The 27,980-nt window shown below is 41.9% G+C and overlaps 1 protein-coding gene across 2 annotated transcripts; it reads right to left on the reverse strand.

The window, feature by feature from the left end:
* Nucleotides 1–4,713: 4,713 nt before the first annotated feature.
* On the reverse strand, nucleotides 4,714–27,974 carry dennd2c (DENN/MADD domain containing 2C). Of its 2 annotated transcripts, none has more exons than XM_035160040.2 (19): nucleotides 27,664–27,974; nucleotides 22,894–24,033; nucleotides 20,135–20,259; nucleotides 18,423–18,505; nucleotides 18,103–18,252; nucleotides 16,341–16,419; nucleotides 16,001–16,045; nucleotides 14,701–14,885; nucleotides 14,329–14,438; nucleotides 13,684–13,753; nucleotides 13,106–13,183; nucleotides 12,562–12,702; nucleotides 11,932–12,080; nucleotides 9,890–10,067; nucleotides 9,118–9,159; nucleotides 7,339–7,447; nucleotides 5,891–6,133; nucleotides 5,493–5,579; nucleotides 4,714–5,409 (listed from the first exon to the last, which is right to left on the reverse strand). In XM_035160040.2, the coding sequence occupies exons 2-19, from the start codon at nucleotides 23,799–23,801 to the stop codon at nucleotides 5,378–5,380; spliced, it is 2,814 nt and encodes a 937-aa protein (XP_035015931.2). In that variant the 5' UTR covers nucleotides 23,802–24,033; nucleotides 27,664–27,974; the 3' UTR covers nucleotides 4,714–5,377. The 2 variants fall into 2 exon arrangements, with proteins under 2 accessions (XP_035015931.2, XP_047196343.1); XM_047340387.1 differs by having other exon boundaries at nucleotides 14,701–14,888.
* Between the last annotated feature and the right edge of the window lie 6 nt (nucleotides 27,975–27,980).

Genomic DNA, 27,980 nt, shown 5'->3' on the forward strand with positions numbered 1-27,980 from the left:
TCTAATATTTATATTAAATTGTTATTGTTTATTTATTTCAAAAACCCACAACAGTGTAAGGAGGTGGTTATGTTTTCACCACTGTCCATTTATTGGTTCGCTTGTTTGTAAGCAAGATTATGCAAACACTACTTGATGGATATCCATGATATAGTAATTTCATCTATCTATCTAAACTTGGGGGAAGGATGTGGTATGTGTCAGGAATTCCTCATTTCAGTAAATGATATTGTTCACATTTGTCTTCACTTATAGATTTGACTGTTTATATAAGTGTAGATTTACACATGGACAGGTGACATAGAGTAACCTCACACTCTGGACTCAGTGCTCAGATACTGGGGGACACAGTGATAATGCATAAAACACTAACGTGATGAGGAAACCAGACACCTCAGGGTGCTTCTCCACCTGTCAACACCACGCCACCTGCTTCTCTACACCTCAGCAGCAGCAGTCTTACATGTGATTTTCCAACATGAGAGGGGAAAAGGTGTGAGTCAGTCCGAAACATATAGATGAATGGATTAATGCATTCCTGGATAAAACACTTCCTGTCTGCTTCCTCTCTAAGTTTAGTTGTGAGAAACCCAATAAATGTGATGGGTCAGATGTACATGCGTGTCAGTAGGACAAACAGAAGGAAGGACGTTTAAAAGGTGTATTCTTTGACTAAGTATAATGAGGCTACTCAATTGATTTCCATGACATTTGGTGGAGGGTTGGAACATGACACAAGAAAGAACCCATTCAATTTGGAAGCGGGTCTGTTCTAAATGGGTGGAACCAGAGGTTTTTCTTCACTTTAACATGGTGAGATAGGGTGTTAGCGTTAGTGATGGTGTGCCCTCTCCAAGTGCCCCTGGAGTTATGAATAGCAGAGAGGGTTTTGCACCAATATAATTGTATTCTGACATTTGTAGGTTATATTATTTTGGAGTTTTTTGTGACTTTATTAAATGGAGCCACACTTGCGAGCTACGTCAGGCAGTCAACTCAAGCTGCGCTGCTCTAATCATGTGACATGCCTCACTCTCCACAATCCTCTATCAGACACACCCTCCCAATCTGGTCTATTTAGGCTGCAACCCAGATAGCATTCAGATGTGGGCCACTTCAGGCAATAAAAGCCTTCTTGTGGCCTGGACAAAACGGAGGTGAGCCTAAAGTTGACCACTTGTAAATTAGCAATTGTGGCCTAAATATCCCGAAACAAATGTCAGCCTTTTTTTTTTGCAAACATGCGATGCTCTAGACAAGGTGAAATCTGGATGTAAACCTAAAGTGGCCCATGTGGTAAATGGTGAATGTCACCCAAATAGCACAAAACAAATTCGTCCATGCAGTATTGCTATGGTTTACTTGTGGCCAAGATCTGGTAATCAGGAGCGGGACGGCCAAACGCCATCATTTCATCAAGTGTGATCAGGTTCGTCACGATGGCTTCAAAACAAAGCAGGTCAACACAAGATATATTGATTTACAAGCCTGTGATGGAAAGATTTTACAGTGGTGCAGTATCTTTATAGCTCCTGAGGGCAAAACACTCCTGTTATCCTCAAATAATCTTTGGGCCTGCAGCCATTACTCTAGTGCTCTGTCATGCTGAATCATTCCAGGAAGTGGGAAGTAAATGCTTTTACCGTTATCTTTATTATTTTTATGAACTTAAACTAAATCTCAGGGTGTGCGCGGCTTCCTCAGAGACGAAGATGAGTGAAGACAAGTTACAAACCTCAGGCCACTCTAGTTTCCATGAGCTTATCACAGTTCTAAGGTGATCGCTCCATGACAAAGACCTTACTGACTTCAAGCAGTGTTTGTTTTTGTTTGGTGAGAGATTATCATTTTCCACTCCACTGACCTTCACTGTCGACTTGTAGCTTTTATTGTTACCTTCATGTTGTTTCTCCCTCTTGGTAAAGTGTGTCATTGCAGAAACCCAAACACACACCCTAACCCTAACCTTAAATAATCCTTAACCTAAACCTGAACCTGTTTATGGACTTGCTTGCTTGAAAACAAGTCTCCATAATGTAACAGTGTAAACAGATTTAGGTCCCCACAACATGAGTCTTACCTGGAACTCACACACACACGTTTTTACAGCTATATTAGTGAGGACACTCATTGGCATAATGCATTCCCTAGCCCCTTACCCTAGCCCTAACCATCCAAACTAAATGAGTAACCCTAACCCTTAACCTAACCTAAACCTATTCTAACCCTAACCCTAAAACAAAGTCTTAACCCCCAAACAGTCCATTAAAGGGGGTCAGGCCAAAAAGTCCCCACTTTCCCAAAATGTCCTCACTCCGTAGGTTGTAGACTTAAACTGGTCCTCACAAAGATAGCTGTACAAGAGCACACACACACACACACACACGCACGCACGCACGCACGCACGCACGCACGCACGCACGCACGACACACACACACAGAGGATTTAGTTTTGTGTGGACTTGTGCACTATACAAAGACAGTCAATTTTCTCTCTTGTTGCATACTTTGGAATCACATTAGGGAGGAATTTACGTATTGGAAAATCATTGCAGTGACCAATGATGATTGATGACTTTGATTTAATTAGATGGATTGTTGATGGATAGATAGATAGATAGATAGATAGATAGATAGATAGATAGATAAATAGATAGATAGATAGATAGATAAATAGATAAATAGATAGATAGATAGGTCATTTTCTGTGAGCAGCACAGAGCCAATCTTTGACACTGCATAAGAACAAATACGTTTAATCTACCGACCAGCTGCACCACCAAGTTGACGTCTTGAAAATATTGCTGCTTTTTGATTTATTGTCCTTGACTAGAGTTGCCATTAGCCCGTCATCAGGACTTATGTCATTTATCAAACACAGGCAGCTCCAAACCAACTAGCTCCTTTTAAATATGTAATTTGGTTTTAAATGCCACAAATTTAGCATAATTTTCAAGGGCAAAGTCATTTCCTAACAAACTTGAACAAGTCTTTAAGCAAGTTTAGAAATAAATAGTGCATGTGTTGGGAACTATTTTTTAGTAGTGGATCAATACAGCTTCACCAAGAAGTAGGTCTTAATTCAAATCAAATGTATAATCCTCTCATTTTTGAGGGGTCCCAATAATAATACATAATATAATTTGTACTAATACTACAATTTTTGCACCTAAAGCCAGACAGTAGGTTGTAATATTATCTAAAATAAAAGTACACAGTTTCCTCCCACTTACAGCTGCGCTATTTACCATGCAACTATCACATCTGAGCTGCTGATGTTAATGCATGAAACTATAAAAAATGACCAGGAGGACTTCTCAGTGTGTTGGACTGAAAGTCTCTTGGCCTGTTTGTGGAAATGCATGGAAGCAGTGCCCCCATGTGGCCATGGCGAAGACATACTTGTATGACATTGCTCGGATGCTTTTGTGTAGCACTGATCGACCATAAATCTGCTTCTCAGGCTCATCTCACACCTGTGCACCATTTCCTACAGGCTCCCCCAGTCACAGCGCTGCATTTCTGTTAAAGGAGCTCAGGGTCAGGGTCTGATCGTAGGATCTCAGCGGAGGAGGTGAGATTTATTTGCAGCCACAGAGGAAAAGTTGTGCCTGAGAGGCTCAGAGGAGGGCGAGAAAAAGTTTCCTCCACTAAAGAACCTGTTCTGCCAGAATCCTTTCACCCCCGCTCTCTCAGGGTGTGTCTTAAAAAGTCAAATACACTCAGCACACCAGCCCTCAGGAGGATCCACTCCCCTGCACAGACACACACCATTTTCAAACTAAATCACTCAGGGCTCTTTTTGTTTCAGGCCCCAAATCACATAACTCAGTCATTTGAAAGGTCAGACATAGATGCTGAAGATGTATTTTACAAACTGTGCAGAGTTACACTGATGGATGTTTAATTATACATCATAGAATGAAATCTTAAGGAGACAAATAAGCAGGAATCCTGTTTGTGTGCAGCATGTAACGTTTATCTTCTACTACATGTGACTTTTTCACACACACACACACACACACACACACACACACACACACACACACACACACACACACACACACACACACACACACACACACACACACACACACACATCTATGTGCAGCACCTTCTCTATCCCACATTACTCACACACTGTCAGCACAGTCGTCAGGGGCAATTTGGGGCTCAGTATCTTGCTGGTATCACTTCGGCACGAGGGGAGACTTGGGTCGACCTTCTGGTTAATGACTGACCCGCTCTACCTCCTGAGCAACAGCCGGCCAAATGAAATTGATATTCTGAATTATTGTCTTGTATTTCCTTGAGGCAACAGGTTAGTTTCCTTCAGGAAAACTGCAGGCTTTGTTCAAATAGAAAAAGGATATTCTTCTGATTGTTAGATCAAAACACACACACACACACACACGCGCACACACACACACACAGAGGATTTAGTTTTGTGTGGACTTGTGCACTATACAAAGACAGTAAATTTTCTCTCTTGTTGCATACTTTGGAATCACATTAGGGAGGAATTTACAGTATTTACGTATTGGAAAATCATTGCAGTGACCAATGATGATTGATGATTTTGATTTAATTAGATGGATTGTTGGATGGATAGATAGATAGATAGATAGATAGATAGATAGATAGATAGATAGATAGATAGATAGATAGATAGATAGATAGATAGATAGATAGATAGATAGAGTCACACATTAATTACTGTCCTTGGAAACCCATTTATTTTAAATGTAGGACATGTCATGCTTTAATACAAAAATATCCCAAATACTGTACATTGCTTCTGAACATGTGCAAAATGTAAAAAACATCATATTTACAACTCCAGTTAACAGAGAGAAAAGAAAAAGGCTTAATTCCCACAAAATAGTCTTAGATAGAGTCCAAACACTTCTCTGATCAGAGTGACTCAACCTCCACTATATATGAAATACACACAAATACAAACACAGTAAACAAAAAGGTTCTCACAGTTTGTGCTGAGAGGAACGCAAACACAGAACTTTACATGAAAATGTATAAAAACATGTGTCAGGTTAGAACCACACGGTGTTTTCAGTTGAGTACTTACCAGATTGAAATGTAACATTAAAGTTGCACATTGTGCAGCGGAACTGATCCACAAAGTGTTCACCTTGTGCCTTGTCCTCATGGTTCAATAAAACAACACTAGAAAAGAAATAAAGTGTTTCCAGTTTCCGTCCAAAGAGAAGTGCACTGCTCCCAAACACACATACAAGGTCCTGTCATAACCAAACTCCTCGCTGACACAAGACTCTGATCCACATTCATCTCCTCTGTCAGTCCAGCAGCAACTCGTCATCTTTCATTCCGTTGTGAATTGCAAAGTCTTTCACTTTCCTCATTTAATCTGGAGGAGCTTCATCTTGTTTCCTAAAAAGAAAAAAAACAAATCAATTAGCTGCTGAGAATGAACCTTTTTAAAGAGGAACACCTGGTGATGGAGCAGCACTCACCCAGCCCTTTGAGAAACTTGTTCACGCCGCTCGGCTCCTGCTCAGGGTAAGAATCCAGATACTCGGCCACTCGGACTTCAAACAGACCTGAGACGCAGAGGGAGATGTTCAGTCATCAGGATAACATGTGGAAATCTGACATTAAACATGTCTAAACATCATACTTCCATCACTCCAAGTTTTAAAGAATATATATATAATAAGATGATATTCACTGTTCTCCCCTAACATCACACAACTCCAGCACTTATTGTACAAACAGAATGGCTGCAAATCAAGATGGACACTGACCCTCCATGAGACAACCAGCTGTACCTTTAACCCCTTGTAATAAACATTGTTCATGTCTTTAAATGATTTGACCCTCGTGACCACTGGCACTGCGACGTCACTCTTACCTCTTCCTCCTGCCTTGCGCAGCTCTTTGTCCTGAATGAAGCCAGCGAACATCTGCGTGTCCATGAAGAGCTGCAGGAACTGCCGGACTCCACGGGAGGGGTGAGATTTGCGGAAGTTGTCGCGCTGAAACTCCCTGCTGCCATTGGAGGACTCGACCATGTGGAACGGATAGTGGCCCACCAGCTCCACGAATAAGCGCACAAAGCCCTCAGACACCAGGGAGCTCAAGTCATCTGGCTGGCCTGGAGGGATGGATGGATGCATAAAGAGAAAAGGGTTAATAACACAGTTACTTTAATAAAATACTACAAGAGAATCGTGTCAAATGCTTTAGCTTATGTTATAACTGAACTTCGTTATTGTGGAGCACAGATTGATGCACTGCAAATCATCTACTTACAACATGAACAGGTCTTCAGTGAACCAGAGTTTCTGCAGGTTTCAACAAGTTAGACTTTTTGAGCCCATGATGAATGAAATTTAAGATCTATGTCAAGTATAACAGATATGAAGGAATGTCAGAGTCCCAGGGTTATACATTCCACCATCATTTAAGACAAGGTGAAGTAGAGTCGAAGAGAGTGTCTCTTGCAAACCACAGGCAGAGCCAGTAGCTACTCAGTCTTTCTCACAGCCACGCTGATTGTACTGAGATCTATTCTGACCAGGATTTCCTATAATTATCATGTCCATGTTGGTTTTGTCTGTAATTTTATTACAGCGTGCTAATATCTGCTTCGCCAAGAAGGAACTACACAGAGACATAACAAACTATGCATGTCGCCTTAAATATTTCTCTTTAAAAAATATATAATTTGTAAGCGTGACGGATTAACATGATTAAGACCTAAACGAATTACGTAAGTATTTTGATTAGTTTTACAGTTTTACATAAAAAATATAATTTAAAACAAAGATTCATACAATTTAATAAAATACCATCCCACAAGTACCTATTGCACCATTACCAAAATATGACATGTTAGAACGTTCAATGATAAGAATGATAAGGGATTTTAAAAGACACAAATGAGGAAGTCCATATTTTCTACGTGTCCCAGAACTGTGTGTGTAAAAGTTAAGGAAACAGCCTCTTGTAGCATATCCAAGTGTCTCATGAGTCGGATGATGCATAAGAAAATTTATTTTTCAGGCCTGAAATTCAACTGATTACATTTTGGACTATTTGGTGAACATCTGAATAGGTTCAACTCTCCAGGGAAAAAACTGGGCGTTGCCACTGGTATTTGCAGAGATTTAGTGAACTGAACAAAAAGAGAAGAGCTCAACAGGTCTGTGACGAAAAAGAGGATCTACAAATATTATTCAACCCCCTAGAGAAGAAAAAAAAGGAACTACATGAGATTGTTACAGGCTTTGTAATCAGTGAGTCAAGCACCTGACTGACATACAGAACTCTGCTGTTTGCCACATGTGTTATACCGACCTCCAAGTCTGTCTCCGTCCTCCTGTCTCAGGATATCTGCCCTCTCCTCCAGGATCTGCTGCAGCGCTGCCTGCAGTTTACTGGGCAGGATGCAGTCCTCATCATCCAGCTGTCAACACACACAAACACAGCAGAGGTCAACGGCAGTCATGTGTTGTCATTTACAAACATACAGCACATCTCATCTGTTTCACCCACTGACAGACACATGCATCTCTTTTTGGCTTCAGTGGGAGTCGTTGCTGTACCAGTGAGCTTGAACAGAAAGACCTAAGATGCCTCTGACCTTTTGTTCCAGTTTGGCCAGTCGTGTTCTTATGAATGATTTACTTGCAACGCACAAAGATGGATCTGGTGCACAAAAAAGAAGGTTCTAGGGCACGGTCAGACGTAGGTGAATGAGAAAGCCAGGAGGCGAAAAATACATTTGCTTCCTGTGGTGCAGCATATCTGCAGGCTGGCTCTGCATGGAGTTCAGCTTTGGTGAACTTTGAACCATGATATTCGCTTCACATTTTCGTATGTGTGACCTCGGCATGATGCTAAAAAGCATCAAAGGTATTTATTGTATGTATGTGGACAATAATGTATTTCAAATCTCATGTGCTGACCTACAGAGACAAGGGCTGGGCATTGTGGCCAGAAATTATATTAAGATTAAAATGTTCACATCACTTTCAGTACAGCATTTCCCACAGAATTCGTTCAATCGACAGCGGTAGCAGGGCTGCACATGCATGCACACAAATGTCACTATCACACACAACACATTCTGAGTGACAGGTACACAGAATAAAGGGTGAACGGCAGGTTCTGGCATCAGAGACAGAACCCACCCAACCCAGAGAGATGCCACATGGACAAAAGCAGGAGTGAGCGCACGGCAAATAGTGCTGCACACGGCTACACAACGCACTAACGGAGCAAAACAACAAGTTAGAGATCTTTTTCTTTAATAATGCGAAGTGTGAAATGTTTTTTAGGGTTCATTACAAATTATAAGATGGCGGACCACCTCAGTCTAGATAATTAATGGGAAACACTGGTTTGACCTGGTGAGAGAGAAAGTTCTGACAGATTTTTGCTCCTGAGTGAAGGTCGTGATTTTAAACTTTTCTTATAAGCAGAGAATGACAAACGCTTGATAAACAGCAAAACATTTTACAAATCTGTGGTCGATTCATTTTGTGTTACACCTCCTCACTGTATTTGTACAATGCATAAGCATTAGATTGATTTATATTGGACTTTTTTGTCTATTGATTATCATATTGTGATAGTTACTGATATTGTTTTACTGTCCAGTCCAAACAGAGACACAAGAACACAAGGCTGTGATTGTCTAAACATCATAGATCATATAGCACAAACAATGATGTACTTCATGTTGCATGATGAGGAAGGAAGCTACCAGCAACACTGAAATTGGAGTTCTGTGTAACAGATCATATTGGTGTGACAATGCTTGTTTCTAATGAAAGAGACGAAGAGGAAGTTCACTTAATGAAATGCTAAAAATGACAAACAGAAAAATAAGTTAAAAGTTAGAGCAATGTTGAATAGAAATTGAAGAGTGATTATTGTAGCTCTAGATCAGCCGGAAAAGAGTCCAGTGTGTGTATTTCATGAGATGATCATCACTTCCATCCATTGTGCATGCTCAATCATCTTGGTTCTGTCATCCTCAAAACATGCTGCATTCAAACATGTGCAGGCACAGCCAGGTTTCCACTGGGGCCACACCCATCATACCCATTCTACTCTGCTATGTGTACACACCTGAATGACAAACTTGTCTGCACACAGATCCACTATGAGCACCTGGGGAGCGAGAAGAGAGAATGACAGTTAATGACTGAGCTGAGTTCACTATTTCGTAATCACAGGTATGAAATGTTGAAGTGAGTCTGAACTACAGCCTGTTAACAATTTGTCTGCAAAACATATGCTGCTTCCAGACATGCACTGAACTCCAGATAATCTCCTGACATTCTCTAGAGGTGCTTTCCAAAGGAGAAGCTCTGGACAGGCTGCCGTATTCATTCTGCTGCGGAGATGAAAAAGCGGAGCCATACACATAGGTGATGCTGGCAAAGGTGTCAACAGTGAAAGACAACAGGATTCAAGAGCTTTCGGTGATAAAGGCAGACGCTGGTCTGTAAACAAAAAAAGAAATCATCTCCGCAGCTGAATGAATACGTTAGCTCGTGCCTCTGCCTGCTGCGCCACCCCTCACATGAACACTCGAGAGTTGTGTTGTTGTGAACACGTCTGAGTGGAGGATCACCTGCTGCAATGACAGGCAAACTCCAGAGAAAGTCTGGACCCAAGTGTGCAAACATGGAGTTCATGTCTGAAAACGGCTTTAGTCACACACAGTGGACAATGGTGTATGTGCCACTGTGCAGGTGCTACTGCTTGTGCATTCATTCACAATATGCAGTCAAAATGTGTCACTACAACCACTGTACATATAGAACATTTAAACTGCAGATTTTAAAATATTTTAAAACATTTAAATAAAATATTAAATATCTTGTTGCGACCAAACCTCCTCAATAGGAAGCTCCAGCAGCTGTGGCAGGCAGGGGGCCAGCACCCCGATGAGGAATGGGGTGGGGGAGCAGCTGATGTCCAACATACTGGCCGGTAACACAGGCACAAACGTGTGCTGCCACGTGAACGGGTACAGCAGCGCCAGCACCGCGTGGCTACACCGGGACAGCACGCTGCAGTGAACAGGGGAGAAGAGATCAGTTCTCACACTGATGATCATACGATATCAATCATAGCGCCCCTGAAAACAGGTGTCACACCACTTCAAACACATCTCCAACTGGAGGAGCATTCAGCAAACTGTAGTAGAGAGTAGAAGAAATCTCCCAAAACACAACTGATCTCTGCTAGCCCTCCATCAATGCAGTATTTATCTCTGGTGACGCTCGGACTTGTCAGTTTGCGGTCAGTTGTCGACACGCTTTGAAACACCTCCTCCACTTCCTTTCAAATGGTCAATTTCCACAGAGAAGCTTTTCTCTTCTTTGGAAAACACTCAGCCAAGCTCAGCACTTCCTTTGTACAAAGCACACTCGTCTCCATTTCCTCTTATCTTCTCCATAGAAAAGGCGACTGGTCCTTCATCATTGTTCTTAAAGGATGTGTCTACTCAGTTTCAAACAGCTGTTATTATACTCTGCTCTAAATCCAGCTGGTTTTTTAAATTATTTCAAACCAATTTCTTATCTACATTTCCTCTCCGAAGTCCTATAACATTTAATATCCAATCAACTCCTACATTACTGTATTTCTAATATTGATTTTGATCTCTTTTAATCAGTTTTAGATGATATTGTGTGAGAACCTGTCGTACCAAGCTGCTGACTCCATCGCAACATTTTAATTTGTGTTGTAGAGACAGTGTTCATCCTCAATAATCATAACAGATCATAATACTGTATTTTACTTGCCATCAATAACCTAACATTGTAAGTGCTGCGGGCCCCTATCGTCAGATGACTGATTAGCCGTTGGGGGCAACAGCCATTATTATGAGGCTTACGGTGTAGACAGCGGATATCTGGGCCACTTTCAGTTTATTTGATGACACACAAACAGCGATACTTTTTGGAGGTGTTTTAGGTCCAGACGACAATTTGGCTAATCTCAATTAACAGCTGTCTGCCATATTAAAAACTGATAGCCGATGCATTATGGTCAATAAGTTCTCCCTCTTTTGCTCTCCAGTCTCCACACTGACTGTTTTCCTGTGAAAACCAAAGCCTGCTCTAATGTGATTGGTCAAACTAGAAATGGAAACCTGAGGCTTCCAGCTCCAAAATCTTGTCCCTCGCCTACAGATTCTGCAGAACCTGTTCATAGAGGTTAGTTAAATAACGACCCAAATATAATAACAATATAGCACAGATAGAGTAGGTTAGCTTTACTCACTACCAAAAGATTGTTCTGACCCAATGTTTTTGCATTGATTTTATTTATTACATATTATTATTATTACAAACCTAAACAACTGGCTATTTTGACCCAGTGTCAGATACACTAAGCTCTAGTATTTATCTTGAAACTGCCAGGAATAAATCAAAGGATACTCAATAACAATCATTAAGTTAAAGTTTTAAAAGAGTGAGGGTTTATTTTATTTTACTGTGAATTAATTCCAACCAATTGTCTTTGTTGTTTTTCTGCTAATTGGTACTGGTTTAACATTGTGTTGGTGCAAAGTGGGTCAATTGTGACGACGTAATTGTGTGTGTGTGGTTTTATTATTGTTGTTGTGATATCTTGTATCTACTAATAATGTAAAATGTGTTGTTGTGTCCCTGTCAAGCCCACTGAGACACTGTAAGTGATACTGGCTCGTTTAAATAAACCTGACTTGATCTGCTGTTGGGACAACTGAAGCAGCCCACTGAGGCCAAAGTACGCAGAGGCCCTGGGCCTGTGGGATATCAGCAAGTATTGACTACAGCTGGCATATGGTGTCTTTTTTAATTGCCTTCCTTAATATAATCCTTATAAACAGTGGTGGTTAAGTGGCCCTGCAGTGTTGACTGTAGGATTTAATCACAGCAGTACCTGAGTTTGTCAGCGATGAAGATGACTCTCCTCTCGAGCAGCAAGGAGGCAAACACCTGTAGGAGCCTTCCCACACTGAGACACTGCAGCAGACTGTCAAAGTCCACGTGCTCTAATCTGGAGTCCACCGGCCGACACAGAGTGAGCACCTGGCAAAGCAACAAGAGCATGTAGACTGAGACTGTACAGTGTGGATACAGTAAGCTGTTAGAAATGGTAGCTATTTACACTGGTTTACTCCAGGAAACCTGCATATTGAGCAAAACCAGAATTTTAGATATATAACAATACCCATATAAGAAGACTGTGGGATGGTGCAAGGGGGAATTTAGAAACCTAAATGGGCTTTCATTTAAGGAGCCACCTAGAAGAAAGTAGGTATTTTGCATCATTTTCTCTGAATTACTTCACGTAATTTGAGTCTCGAAACAGGAATGACTACAATGATTACTGTTAACTGTTGTAAACACATAACTGTCCTGACATGAACCCTTCAAAGCTGAAATAGCTATCCCTATTGTTTACATAGATAACCTCCCATTCTGAGTCACTCTGAGTCTGCAGAGAGGAGTGGTTAGAGGGGGGGAAAAAACTACCAATTAACATTTCCTCTTTTGGTTTCAGGGTTACCTCATTCCCAGAGCCAGGGAGGAAGCTTTTGATGGTGACTGTGCGTCCGGGGGCTGGAAACGGGGCCTCCATCACGCTACGCATAAAAGGATAAACCAGCGCTGGGGAAATCTCCCGGCGCCTTTCCACCTCCTCCAGAATCTGTGCAGACAGAGCCGAGCAAATCACTGCGTGTCCTGAAGGAACTAGTGTTGATTAAAGTCTGAACAATAGAGCAGAGGAGCCAGAATGCAGCTCTGCATGTAAAAGCAGTTTTCCTCCTGGAAATATTCACACTGACTGTTTGTAAATTTCCCGCAGCCAACTGTCAAATGGGTGGGACACTGCTGCATGCATACAACTTCTTTCTTAAAAAAACACACCCAGTGATTGCTCAGGATTATCTTTGATTGTAGCCTCATTCCATCCTAGTACATACAAGGAGTTTGGAAGCATTTTCACACACACGTGCAAGTGGATGAGGGGGTTGAACTTTTCCGAATGCATCTCCTCTCCCTGTCAATGGCAGGAGTGAGAGAGCAGACAAACTATATGGTCACTTTACCTTTGCAAAAAGGTTGAAACAGCCCAGCTTGCTGACAATACAGTGCACCTCGGGAAGCCTCTTCCCCTTTCCACTGGGCTGGAAGACACACATAGAATGGAATGTCATTAAGCAGGTAACAACACATATACTGCATCTACACCTATTACATATATGACATTGAACACCATAAAATCCATATGAATATGTTGTGTTTGTCTTCTAGGATGAAGTAACATACACAAAAATGAGATAATCCTCATAATTTCAACCTAAAAAGTATGTTAAGAAAAAAGATGTAAAAGCAGCTCTCGCTCTTTGTGAAGGAAAAAGGGTGAAATGATGAAATTCTTCATGTTCTCTGTCATTGATTCAGAAGTGGTATGGTCTGTGATTCACATCTCCACAGAGATGTTGAGTAAGCACATGGCAGGCTGCCATGTCATCACACACACACACACACACACACACACACACACACACACACACACACACACACACACACACACACACACACACACACACACACACACACACACACACACACACACACACACACACACACACACACACACACACACGAACTCATCCACACTCACCAGGATTTTACGACAGTAACAAAACCAGCGGCTGCCGTCCTCTCCGGTAAGGACAAAGGAGAAGGTCTCACTGAAAACACAACATCAATAGACATGTAATCTTATGGCACTTCAAAATAAACTCCACTATTTAAACCATTCATTTGTGCTGGTTGTTTTCGAATGGAAAACATCTGATCAGATTGTATTAAAACATATTAAGAAACATATGGAATTTCTTTATCTAAAATGCTTTTGATCAATGTGAAGACTGTGCATTTATTAGCATGATAACGTGTTTGTTGTTTCAAGGCGGAGAAGCAATGTAAGACCATATCATTACCCACATTACAACAATGAACCATATTAACTACAAAAAAAACTGAGGCCCTGTGCCCCTCAGCACTCAAAGATTTAATTAGATCAGATGAAACTTTAATGGTCCCTGTGGGGAACTTGAGTTGTTGTGGTAGCGAGGATATAAATAGAAAGGAAATGGGAATATCAGACACAACACAACTAATAATTATGGAGCTACAACTTGAAAAAGTTAAAACACACCAGAGGTGTGTATTATGACAACAAAAGAAGATATTGACGTAAAGGAAATACATGAACAAATGAAAACAGTGTTTAGATAATTATTACAGTAGATTATGAGCTGACCTTGGCATGTGTGCACAGGGCTTCCACTCCAGTGAGTCGGGGAAGCAGAACTTAGGAATGACCTTCAGCTGATCCTCGGCCTCTTTGGAGATCCGGGAGGACTTCTCAAACTGAAACAGAGGAGCTCCAGTTTAGTACAGCAGTATTTTCCAAATAACTTTCTGATTATATATAAGTGATCATTCACCTGCATTGTTTTATGAATCAATAGAAAAGATTTCAGTCAAGTACAAACTGGAATTAACGCACGTTGGATGCCTTCTGGGGAATTCCCCTTTGAGAGTTAATAGTCATGCATGTTAAGAAACCATTTAGTCAGAGCAGAGCTATGACATTTGCTTAGAAGAAGTCACTGTAAAGTCCTTTTCTAACCATTTTGGGAAACTGTTGCGTAATTTCAGGGGAGTAGGTGTTTCCTGGGGAGCCTTTTCTCAGCGACACCACCACAAAGATCTGGAAAAGCTGCTGCTGTTGCAGCTGGATGAGGTCTTTCTCCAGGGTGCGGTAGCCAGGCCGACGTTTCAGTGTAGACTGGATGTAAACTGATCTCCTGGAGCCTGCTGGACAACACACAGTGAACAGATTGTGGTAATGCTTGTCCTACGACAGACAACATCTAATCCAGCACAGAGGAGCAATATAAAGCATTGTAAATATCAATCTACAGTATAATGTGTGGTTCCTAATCCTGGTGACATAGTATCTGAAACAACAGTCATGATTAATCTCACTGTCTCACTTTTCTGAGGAGGCTAAACAGTTGGCAATCGTTAGGATCGAGAGGCTGTTCATTCAAGGTCTGTTTTGCAGTAACATAACCACAATTACAGGACTGACTTCCAGGAAATTTGATACATTCATGGTCCCCTGAGAACACTTTGGTTCATGACTACCTGGACACGAGTCACGTAGCCAACCACAGTGCTGTGTCAGTTCAAGAGAAAAGTCTGACTGCCCTCATTATCGCTCTGTCGGCACTAAGCCCTGGCAGCAGTAATGTAGCCCTTTGCGAAATAGTTTTGTACAGGTGAGCCAACGAGGATGTTATGAACCAATCACATAAGACCTAGTTTGATGATGTCATGAAGCAGTTTGGGATCATGGAAGTTGCTGTCTTCACCACCATTGCAGATAAAAACCTACCTAACGTGACTCAGGCCCAAATCATGTTCACGGATAAAGTAGTGTATTAAAACATTATTCACATTACGCAGCAAACGGCAATGAATAATCGTAATATAACTACAAGTGAGCCAAACGAACAGTAGAATCAAAGACAACAAACAGGCTAACGACCTAAATGGCAAGCAGAGTGTTTTTCCTTTGTCATTCATCGTTTGCTCCAAAGGTTAAAGCAGAGACGGGCAAAACCTCAGATAAAAAGGGTATGACGCCATTAAATGGCGACAATAGTAAAACTCCCTGTTACCTTAAATAAAACCGAGAATTCTCTGGGCTGAAAAACTAAATAAATACCTAACAAATGTTTCAGGGATACTATAAATTCTACTTTAGTTTTTTGCCATGCAGCCCTCTGTTAATACTTAAGTGATAATAATTACTGCTGACAAATATGACCAGTATTTTCCTTTTGCATATAAGAAATCGTATTTAAGGGCAACCTGAAAACCAGAAAAGACACAGTGCAGTCAGCTTAACTCTATGTTGATACCTTTGCTGTTGTCCTCGGGGTCACTCTCTGTCCCGCTGGTCTCCTCTGTTAACATGAATTAGAGAAAGGAGAGATTAGGGAGAAGCAGAGGAATGGAAAAGACTTGAGAAGCCATAATCAGATGCAGACAGCCAGCCTTTGTTTCATAATCAGCCGCTTTGCCTCCTGCAGTCGGCCCGGAGTTTATCAGACACTGGGTATTTCCACCAAGAGGCTCAACTTAATCCCCTCTGAAGTGTTGATGGTGGTGACATTTGGGCATATGCAGTAGTTCATGCACACAAATCTGTGTGTGTGTGTGTGTGTGTGTGTGTGTGTGTGTGTGTGTGTGTGTGTGTACCTCTCACTGAGACGCCCTGGTTCTTCACTCTCTTCCTCCCTCTCTTGTCATCGAAGATCGTCTCAATCTTGTTGACGTACTGTTTTGTACAACACAGATACTCATCAGCCCCATAATTTCACAGCCATTACAGAATCATGATTACAGGGAATCAAGATATAACAGACTCTAAGAACATAATTACGTTATAGATTGTCATTTTCTTTTACATCTACATTCCTGCATTCTTCTGTTAATGAGAGAACACAACTGAATTTGACAGTGGAGTCTGGAACTTTCAGATGAGAAAGGTGTGTTTTGTGGTTTTCAACTGATCAAAAACACTGCTGCAGTGTGAAATTGTTCTGTTCAGTCTGTCAATATGTTGGGGATCAATAACAGGTTTTAAACTTATTTTCAATATTGACAGTGAGGCAGCCCCTGTTTAAACTTGACTCACAGATTGTGATTCTGAATGTAAAGAGGTTAAAAAAAGAAGAAGTAGTAGTAGAAGAAATAAATGATTCAGTTCGTTTTTAAAGAACCTGTTGTCAAATGTAGGACCTTATCTCCCAAGCACAACTGTTCTTATCTCCTACTACCTCGCTTCTTAATTTTCACAGAATAGATTTAAATTTAGGTTGCAGTATTTTCCGTGACATTTTTGTTAATATAAGTGTAACTGCAGATTCAGATGAGTAGATTATCAAGAAAATCCAAAATACAGATGGACGGACAGACGGACAGACAGGGATTATACAAGTGCAAACTAGTGTCAATCAAGCTGAAATGTGACGTTTGACGACATCAAAGTGTTGTGACTCAGTTCGAAAGAAACATGTTACAATGGCGATACGTTTGCAACCTGTCGAAGATGTACGCCACCTCCTTCCCACTGTCAGCTGGGACTCAGCAGGCACTTTACACAGGATCTTACAATATTATAAAGAAACCGAACAGTTCCCACTATGAGCAAACACTTGGCAACAGTGGAGAGATAAAACTCCTTTTTAACAGGGAGAATCCTCAAGTAGAGCCGAACTCAACTTTTTGGTATTTGTCAAATAATGATAATAATATAATTGTTCTTCATCCAACAGCTTTCCAGATATATATGACACTAAAGCTGCTTTCAGACATCCACTGAACTCATTTTCCCTGGAGGAGGTGTATGTGTGAACGCAAATGTCTGAGTGAGAGCCGCCGCAGTTTGTGCAGACTTTGTCCGCCGGGCCCCCGAGTACACAACCAGCAGAAAGTCTGCAGAATCCGATGTGTTCGCACAGCGGGGGAATCCCTGCAGGAATCACCATGAACGAGTGGGGGGGGGTTGATGACACTTCAAACACGCCGCAGACGCAAAAATGAAAGAAAACCAAAAGAAAACAAATATATCCAGATAAAGATGTCAAGAGAGTTTGTGGTGATAGGAGCCGGCATCGGTGTCGATGTCGGCTCCTATCACCACAAACTCTCTTCTGCGGAGAACCTTCACAGGACATGTATGAAAACGGCTTAAGTCTGTTTCATTACTGTACCTTAGCCTTTAAGTTCCTCCCTGTCCACACTGTTTCCACTGCCATTGGTCGTATGTTTGAATTCAAGTCTGAATTCTAGTGAAGCAGTCAAACTAAACGTACGTCTACCCCTATCTGTTTCTTTCAGCATCCTCTCCTTCCTGCGCAACATGGCACCGCCTCCTTCCTCGTTGCACAACTCTTCGTTGTTCTATCATACCACAGTGACATACAACGGTTTGTGAAAACATGGAAGTATCACTTACGTGAGGTGTCCTCTGTATTTTTTGAGTGCTTGTGCGCCGCGGTGCAGCAGGTTTGGGAGTTTCTGCGAGCGTTGAGGATTTGGACACTTGGTAGCCCTTCCGCTCCCCTTTGCTGGCGTAACCTTGCAACGTCTGGGGTTTAGGAGGCAGCTGGAAGACATGGACAGTGGAGTTATCTCTGGTTTTAGATAATGATATAGTGTCAAACTACAGCCCTTCCTTCCTCCTCCATCACAATCTCCGGTTGTGCACGGATCATCTGATATAAAGAAATAATAAAAATGCTCGTGTTCTGTGAGAGGAAGACGTTCTTCTCTTACCTTCGGGACTTGAGGCCTTGCGATAGGTAGACACATGGGAGATATCTTAATATCCTCATAGGGGTCATCTCTGGTCACTTCACCTGAGGGAACACGGAGTGATTGGAGAGATAAGACATGCTGGATCAGCGTTATACACAGCGGACACTGGGAAATGATTTCACCAGAACCTGATGCAGGCTTTCCTCTCATGACAGCAATTGACTGAGGTGTCTGGTGTGGATACAGAAGTGGGGCACTTTATTCCTTAAATAGTTTTGACCTTTATGTTTCTTTGTGGTTATGTGGTTTTGATATTTGAGTTCTAACAATTTGCATAATGGCACTATCCAATGGATATTGATGCAGAAATCAGTATCTGCATCAATATCTATCTAATGCCATTGGAGTTGACCTAACTGAAGTGCTTAACGCAGATGAAGAAGTCTTAAAAAATATATTTTTACTAGATATGCACCTGTTCCCTTGACAATCATGAAACATTTTAACTGGAATTTGTATTGTACACTTGCTAAAGGTGTGATAAAATAGGTAAACAAACAAAGGCACATGACAAAGACAATTTATACATTCAGGCATACATTAAATTCCTCTAACCTAAACCCATGCAAATGAAAACATGCGATTAAAACAGTAAATGTGATAAATCTATTTACTGATTCCAGAAATTCCTCTGTCTGTCTGTATGGGGCACTTTTGTCCTTCACACTTTGCGTGTGTATTGTTAATGGGGAACAGGAAAGTGCGGTGTTGAATTAGGTGCGATTTGGACACATGATACGTTCATTATTATAAACTTTGTGTAAACAGGGGCCTTTCTGGGGTTGGGTGTGTAGTATGGAACCAGTGTCAAATTTGTTCTTTAATCCGTGCAATATAAGTTACACTTCCACAAAAATAAAGACTGACTTATTTTAAGTGAGCTGAACACACAGGTAAGAGCCACGTTTCCATGGTAACTACCAGTGCTACACTACCATATGTTTTTTGTTGTGTTACATGCTGCCATTTAGCTGTTGAATTATCTATAGAAAATAAACAATTTCTGTGATAAAGTGATAAACTTTGTATGAACAGGTGATCAGTGCTCTGTAACAGCTGTGGCTGAGATTCATGGGACAGGGGACATTGTCGATCATGAACAGCAAGTTCACAGCAACTGATTCTCCTGTCGGGCTCTGCCTTCTGAGTCGAGCTTCAATGAACTTGGAATAAACCGGTGAACGGTGGGCGAGCACGAATTATTTATTACAAACTACTTGTTTCTATTATTATTTTATTTAAAATAATTCCTGCACTCTTCAAAGACACACATCTTTTGCAAATAGAGGATCATCTTTTTATATATTCCATATTTTATATGTTAAGAGGAAATCAGATAGGATGTTAAAAGTTAAGATATTACTTTATCCATTAACTATTGCTTTTAATTGGCGCAACTGAGCATGATTGATGGTTTAATCCAAATGCCAACATTTTAAAAACCTGCTATTTAGTGTCTATAATGCTGATACCAGTCCTGCTACTATGCAGTATTTTAAAGAAATTAAAAGCATGGCATGAGCCTGGAATAATTTCAAATTCCAAGTACAATTTGTTAGAGTGTTAAAAGGACATGACAGACAGACGTTCAGGATAATGATCAAGATCTCTGGAAGTTCATTCACAGCCTGATCTTCTTCAGTGTATAAGACCCAGGGAGTGTAACTTACAGAGAATGTCCTCGTAAATACTGTCTTCAGAGTATGCATGGTAAAGGCCGGAGCGCCTCGCCTCTCCTCCCAGCGTGCCTTGCTTGGCTGTCAGACGAGCTGCATCCTCGTACTCAAAGGACTTCCTGTGGGGGGGGGGAGGGAAGAGAAGGCAGTGAGAAAGAGGGTTCTGGCTGTTGTCCTTAAAATAGCCAGCATACGTTTGTTTACACTGCGTGTCTACTGTGCAGCTAGTGTTCCACCACTAAATTCCTTATGTTGATATCAAACATAGCAGGACACAGAGCATGTGATAAAGTGTCATGACAGGAAATGACTGAGCGTACGGTACAGAAGCTGTAAAACAAAAAGCAAACAAAAAGAAAGAGTGTGACAGGATTTAGACGGAGACAGCTGTCTGCAATATATCATATGTCATCTTATAACCTTTTAAAGTAAAGGAAAGATGCAGCTGTCGTCCAGTTATTGATTAGTTATTATTATCATTATTGTATTATTAGTTGGTAATTAGTTCATATTGACCCTCAACTCTTCTGTAAAGTTTCCGATTGTTAACGGGTTGTGTTTGATTATGTATGTGTGTGTGTGTGTGTGAATTCAATCAAGCTGCACCAAATTCCACACACTCACTGACACACAGCTCACGTGGCGGATTATTTCATCAAACAAACAAATCAACTAACAAACAAACAGACTGGGTTGACAAGATAAACTCATCGCTGAAATAATAAACTGAGGCTCAGCTCAACACACACAGAGGGAGCGACAAATATTATCCATCCATTCATTAAGTGAATAAAATGTACAACAAATCCTCCATCTGTTTGTATAAGTGAAGAGTAAAGCAATGTTCCTCAAAGGCAAAGATCATTTATCATACTGTAACTACACTTATGGTTTTTACAATACAACTATGTTTAAATATTTATTTTTCTTCCACTCTAATAAGTGTATATGTAATGAGCTATACATCATAAAGCGCACATTTTGTTGATTTAAAAAAAAGAGTAAATACACCCTGCAGTAAACAGAGATCAGTACATTAATCTTTCCTGTTGCGTTTAATTTCATGAATTTCTATCAGATATCAAATCGTGCAAATGCTTTCTGTAGCCAGACCCTGTAGGGGACTTTCTAATCTAGATTTACCCCCCCTCTTCCTTCCAAGATCCTAATGTGATCTACCTAGAGATGTTTAATGATATTCAGATCAGTGGATTGTGAGGGCCGGTGCCAAAGCTTCAGATTGTGTCTCTTGAAGTGCTGCACTTACACTCAGATGTCAGTTCACGAGTCATGAATCATGACACACACCTACCACAACTAAGGCAATCGGATTCTGGAACTGAGACTAAAAGTGTGATGCAAACTTTCACAATCAGGTATCACAGCACAGGAAGATGGAACAGCGATACCACAAATACAACCTGCTGCCAACACTTCTCGAGCACTTTACTGATATAACAAAACACATTATTCATTTCACAATCAACAATATAACATGTAGTGTCATAGATGTTATTATTCCATTTATGGCAAGATGTATCTACACATTACACATATTGAATTGTCCTCCACGTGCATGTGTCAAGGGACTATTTTGGTCCAATCATGACTGAGCGATGATCATCATGCCTGCGGTAAAATTTAGGTCTAGTTTAATTAGTGCAGGATGGATAATAACTCTTGACACAGCAGAAGCCCGCAAACATTCAGGTCAGCAAATCGGTGCAGAGACAGACAGACAAGTAAACAAAGTACTTAACACTGCATCTGTGGTAGATCCCGCTGTAGTGGGTGTCACATTCTGCCACGATTAAACACACACACGCACACACACTGGAAAACAATACCAGCCACGTTGGTAACCAGCAACCGAGTGTATACACGCACAATTGTTCTCCTAAATAAAAATACAAAATATGACTGGGTGGGGTTAAGGATTTGGTTGGGGATATTTTGTGTGAGTCAAATCTGGCAACACTGACCTGAGAGCAGTGGAACAGGACTACAAGAAAGGACTACTCCAGAGGAGTATCGAACACCCTGGTTCACAGACTGAGTCATGCTGGTCATGTGAAATTTCCTGTTTCACAGGTTGCAAAGACTTGATTTAAAATCTAGCTGTATTCTAGTTATTCATTTGTGTTTATAAGCAGTTAGCCCTACTAAGCAGTTACTCCCCATATTAAAAATGTGTAGCTAAGTGGCTTAATCTGATTTTGTTTTTCAACTTATATTTTATCATAAACTGTGCACATCTTTGCTCATTAGTTTGTTCTGTAACAAACTCCTTGAAAATAACACTGGGACATGACAGTCCCAGAGACAGAGAGTATTATAAGTCGCATCACCTACTTTCTGAACTGACTGTGTACTGATTGTGTTGTTTTGACAGAATACGTGTGTGCGTGTGCTTGTGCGTGTGTGCGTGCGTGTGTGCGTGTGTGTGTGTGTGTGTGTGTGTAGATGATGACCCTGGACCAGTGGCTGGTGAGGAACTAGGCCAATAGAGACAATAGAGAACAATGCTGCCAGATATCATGTGACATCACACATGGACCCCAGCCAGAAATTACAGTCTGACAGTCCCCTCCTCAAATCTGCCCTAAAAACAATCTGCCGTCCAAAGCAAGAGAACAATTGCAATGGGAATTTTTAAGTTTAAATCTCTAATATTCTTTCTTTAAAAACATACTAAAATATAAAAAATTATGTAACGTGTATTCTTTCAACCCAAACTATCTAACGAGACTCACCTGTTCTTCTTGTGCCTTGAAAGCCCATTGGTCTTTGCAACTGGACATGGAGGAGGAGGGAAGCTAGGTGGGTGGGCGACCCTCTTACTCCCCGCGTTGGAGTGGTTTTTATGAGGGGATCTTCTGTCCCATTGCGCCGTGTGCCCTGAGATGTTGTTGTTGTTGGCTGCTCGATACGTAAATGTCCGCTGAGGTTTAGGAGGAGGCTGAGATTCACCTGAAGACTCCCTGCCTCTTTCCCAGTGCAGTCTGTCTCCCTCCAGCTTACGCCAGAAACCGCGTGAGGTGTAGAAGTTCCCCGCAGGCATGTTGTCTTCTTGGTCATCAGTTGACAGAGGTAGAGGTTTAGAAACTACTTGAACCTCCAAGATGCATTCGATTGTTTCGTCTTCATTGGCAGGGAATTTATGTTTAGCAGTAGAGTTAGCAGTGTTAGCCTCCACTTTTTGAGATGCAAATGTTTGTGCTGCAAGTGGTTTATTTCCTGGGGGCTTGGTTGAAAGTCCAGTGGAGCATTTCTGCAGAGGTTCCGACTTTCTACCAACCACACGATGTCCAGCTTGTGCTGGGGATTCCCGGAAATCTAAGCCCAAACTCTTCGCTTTTGAGTGGTTGGCTTTCGCGTGAAGCCCCCCTCTTGAGCCCTCGTTGGTATATCCATTTCGCAGGAGATCCTCAGACAGAGTTCGGGATAGGGTCGGATGGTGTGCTTTCACTCCGACATCCTGGCTGCTGTCCAGTTGACTGCGACCTTCCCACTGGGAGATCTTCTCCCTGATGTTAATTTTCTTCTCGTGAGGAGGGGGTCTCCCCGGCGGCCGACCCTGCCATGCCACAGTGGCCCCTTTCTGCAGGCGATCGACCTCACCACCCCCTTGCCTGCCCTGCTCCAGCCTCAGAGCCAGCATGTTGAGAGGTGGGGGGGGGCAAATGTCAGCTCACCCTCAGTTCTCCATTAGGGTATGAATCAAGTATTTCCTCGCCAAAGCGGGCAGTAAAATCCACGATATCAGGTATTACTCAGTTCAGAAATGATCAGCAAAAACCAGAGCGCCACAAGATTTATGGCTGAAACTGTCTCTGCGTGTCCTCTTGTGCTAGCAGAGTGTCATTATCCCCTCGTCTCCATTTGTAAACAACCTGAAAAGAAGTCAACCGACAAAAATTAGACATCAATCACTCTGCACTTAAAAAACAAGTCCAGACAACACACAGCAGGATGAAAGGGATACTGAGGTAACACAGGGGGACACAGTTACTTTTGAAACATCACGCATCTTAAACTATCTACAAGGAGTAGGCATGGGCAGAGAGAGGATCAGGAAGGATGGGATCTTGTCAAGGTCGGTCGCCAAAAATTAATTCGGTGAGAAAAAAGATAACACAGTAGCAGGAACCAGATTTCTGTGGCGATCTGCTGCTCGGTGTCTGTGTCTTGAGCCCCACCAAACCCTCCTCTGCCCCAGGGGAATTCGGCTTTCTCTGTAGCTGTTGTCCTAAACCACAGAGCTGGCCAAATGTAAAATTCCAACGATACAGCAAAGCATTTAATCTAATTCAGTGTTCTCGCAAGGCTGCAAACGCATGAATGTCAATGCATACTTAATAGCCAATCACTATCTACTTACTAATGCCACAAATGTCTAAATGTCTGTCTCATTTTATGAAAAAGATGTGATATATAATATTCATTGCAGATAAACCAGGTAAGATGATCGCAAAGTTTTCTAACTTCACTCTGCACCATAGACTGTTGGGACTGTAAAAAGCTCTGCACACAAACAATAAAAAGTGACAGTATATTGTAGAACTGTGTGATGAGGACTCACTAACATTTAAATTGTTTCTATATATTGTTGTATATTTCTATTTCTTTATATTCCTTCATCCAAGTACTGCATGCTACTTATGTGTTATGTCTTCTGCTGCTGTAACATTGCAAATTTCCCCATTGCGGGACTTATAAAGGACTTCTTATCTTATCTTATCTTAATTTCAAGGAATGATTCTGAAGTAGCTCACGATTAATAAAGGACAAGTAAACAGCCCAATCCAAACAGGCAGGTTTACAACAGGCACTGCACTAGTTAGGTGAATGAGGGAGCACATTTTAAAACACACACAAGAATATGCAGTGGAATAAAAGCTCCTCAAATGGTTGAGCAATTTATCAAAAGCATGGTAAATTAGCTGGAGCTGTACGTTCGGTATAAAGCTATAATGTTGCTCCATCCAATTCATGCAGCCAAGCACCGACAGACTTGATGTAAAGTTGTGCAGCGGATGCCACAGCACCACGACTCTCAGCCCCTGAGTCAACATCGAGTCAGTGACTGTACACTCTTGTAAAGCAGCTCCCGGCTCGCTGGAACCAAACCATTTGGACACGTTGCACATTAGGACCGAGGCTGAGGAGAATCTGGAGAAGGGGAGACATGGTAAAATTCCACTGCACAGCTCCTGATCATAATAACTCTATGTGCTGCATTCCTACAGAGCTGTATGAGAAAGGGGGTCGGGAATAAATTGAACTATAGAGACACTCAGTCCGTCTCTGTCTTGCAAGTGACGCCTTTGTTTGGTTTGACCTAAATCAAATGTATGTGTGCGCTGGAATGCTGCTCGATCATTGCCAGACCATGCAATGACAATGCGACTCCCGAACTGACCCATTTGCGTTACTCTTCTGTGTGCGGTATGTTGTACAGGAAGAACAGAGTTGCGTTTCCTGAGCTGCAGGAAGAAGGATCTGCAGACTGTCCATAATTATTGTGCGGAGAGATTTGCACCCAGTTGCAAGCGCCGACGTGAGCTAGGTTTTTAGCATCTGCACTCAAACCCTTCGTGAAGGTAATCGGATATTCTCTTTCAATTACCAAAAAGTCCAGCAAGTACCAGTAACATTTTGCAAACACATAAAACTGCCAGTCCCCTCTTTCCTGTGGCATGCATGTTCTTTACTGCCGGTGAGGCAAACCGTGAGGTGTTGTGATATCAAGTGACCAAGCTGGAAGGTGAGTCAAAATGAACTACACTGATGTTTATATCACTGTCAACTGCTGGGAAAGGTATCCAACTCCATGACTCATCCCCGCAGAAACCAGACAGGGGAACCCATGAAGCTGAAGCTCCCCATCATCACTTGGCAGCTAAATTAAACCTAATTGCACCTTCACAACCGCCACACCACACGCCCCTAAGGACGTGCGGCGTGACACAACACGTTGCAGGTGAGGTGTTGCACTACTGTGGTTAGCCATCAGCAGAGACCTACGGAGGTATGTAATGACAGAAAAGTGTAGGTTGCTAAATACCAGCATAAAAAGAACACGGCATTATAAAGATAAAGATAAAGCCTCACAATTGCTGCCACATTACCGGTCACCAGAACGGCTCCCGTGCATCCAGGCACTCATTTGAACAGCTCTGTTGGATGAATGAAAAACCACTTCATGTGACGGGCTCTATCATTGTGTGTCATTTGCTGTTGGTGGCTGTGCCCAAACAGCTCTTAATTATATCATGATATCATATTACTTCATTTTTTATTTGATTTTCTATCTCATCTTGATTTGATGAAGTTGGAGCTGTTTTGGCACAGTGATGCCCCAAAGCATCAACAAGTGGTTTATTGTTTGAAATCATTTTTTGAGAATTTGTTGACGGTTTTTTTTATAGTTGATCCTTTTGGTATGCCCCCCCACACACACACACACACACACACACACACACACACACACACGTTTACCCTGTATCTCTGTGCATGGGACAAATAAAAACATTAAAAACGAATGCGTGAAAGCGAATGGTCACTGTTTCTGGGCAGATTGGTGGAATAACAGATCCCAGGTGCCCTCAGTTGCAGCAGCTGGGGTTATTCTGTCTGTTCTGTCTTCAGTTATTCATTAACCGAGCTGGTTTCCCTGAACTTGGCAAACCGGCGGGTCGTTTCAAAGTAGCAGCCCTCCTACATCTCATAGGATAATGACCATAACTCAATCTGTGGCTTGCATTAGCTGCTGGTTTCCTGGAGTGTGGAGGTTGTCGCTGCAGATAAAGTGGGGTTAGATGCAGAAGAGGAGAGGGGGGGGGGGAACACACGTCTATAGCTCCATGTGCCCTTTCTCTCTCTCTCTCTCTCTCTCTCTCTCTCTCTCTCTCTCTCTCTCTCTCTGAAGCATATGCCAAATCTCCCTTCAAAACTGCACAGTTTAAAATGTTCTTCTTTTTTGCTGAAACTACACACCATACAGATAAACCCCAGACACTAATCGGACTTATTAAGCACTCCTCTATAATTCGGCGTTAACAATAGGCCTGTATATGAATCAGCTAACAGGTTTACACGGCTCCGTCAGCCAGCACAGTGAGTCTGTGACAACAGTTAGCTCCAGGAATAAGGGCTTTGGAGACCTCTGAAAGTTTATATTGGTTCCGAAAAGCGACATTTAGTTTATTAGACGTATGCCGAATGAAACAACAGGGATTCATTATATGTAAATAGGCTTTACTTTTATGTAACAACAACACGGTAGTTGTCAATAGCGGAGGACGTTTTGATTTGCTGGTTTTTTTCAATGGAGTTCGGGGCGCTGATTTCCCTAAAAGAAAAAACTGCCGAGGAAAAGTAGCCGAGATAGCAACTAGATCAGTGAATGAATAAAACTGAGCAGCTCTCAACTCATTTACTGACGAGAGGAGGAAACAGTGTCAGACAAGTGTGGATTAAAGTCAGTAAAACACCACAAGGGTCTTTGGGTCGGAACTTACCGCTCGTAGTTCAAAGCAATGAGAGAAAAAGCAGCTCCTCTCCTCGCTTTCCTCCCGATTACATGAGAAACGGATGAAACGCGGCTCCTCGCATCCTCTGAACGGTCCGAGCAGGGTTCGGGCTGACGGGGACTCCGCCGCTTCCACTTCACTGATCAGATCATCAACTTTACACAAGTTACACAACTGTGCGTGAAACGTGTCGCCCACTCTGATCGCTTCACCACAACAACAACAAAGACAGTTGCCATCAAAGTGAGGCTGAACACTCCTAGTTCTCCTGCTCGGCACGATCACCAGCAAGTCCGCCGAAGACA

Source organism: Hippoglossus stenolepis, chromosome 6 (genome assembly GCF_022539355.2).
Source record: "Hippoglossus stenolepis isolate QCI-W04-F060 chromosome 6, HSTE1.2, whole genome shotgun sequence".
Lineage (NCBI taxonomy): Eukaryota > Metazoa > Chordata > Actinopteri > Pleuronectiformes > Pleuronectidae > Hippoglossus > Hippoglossus stenolepis.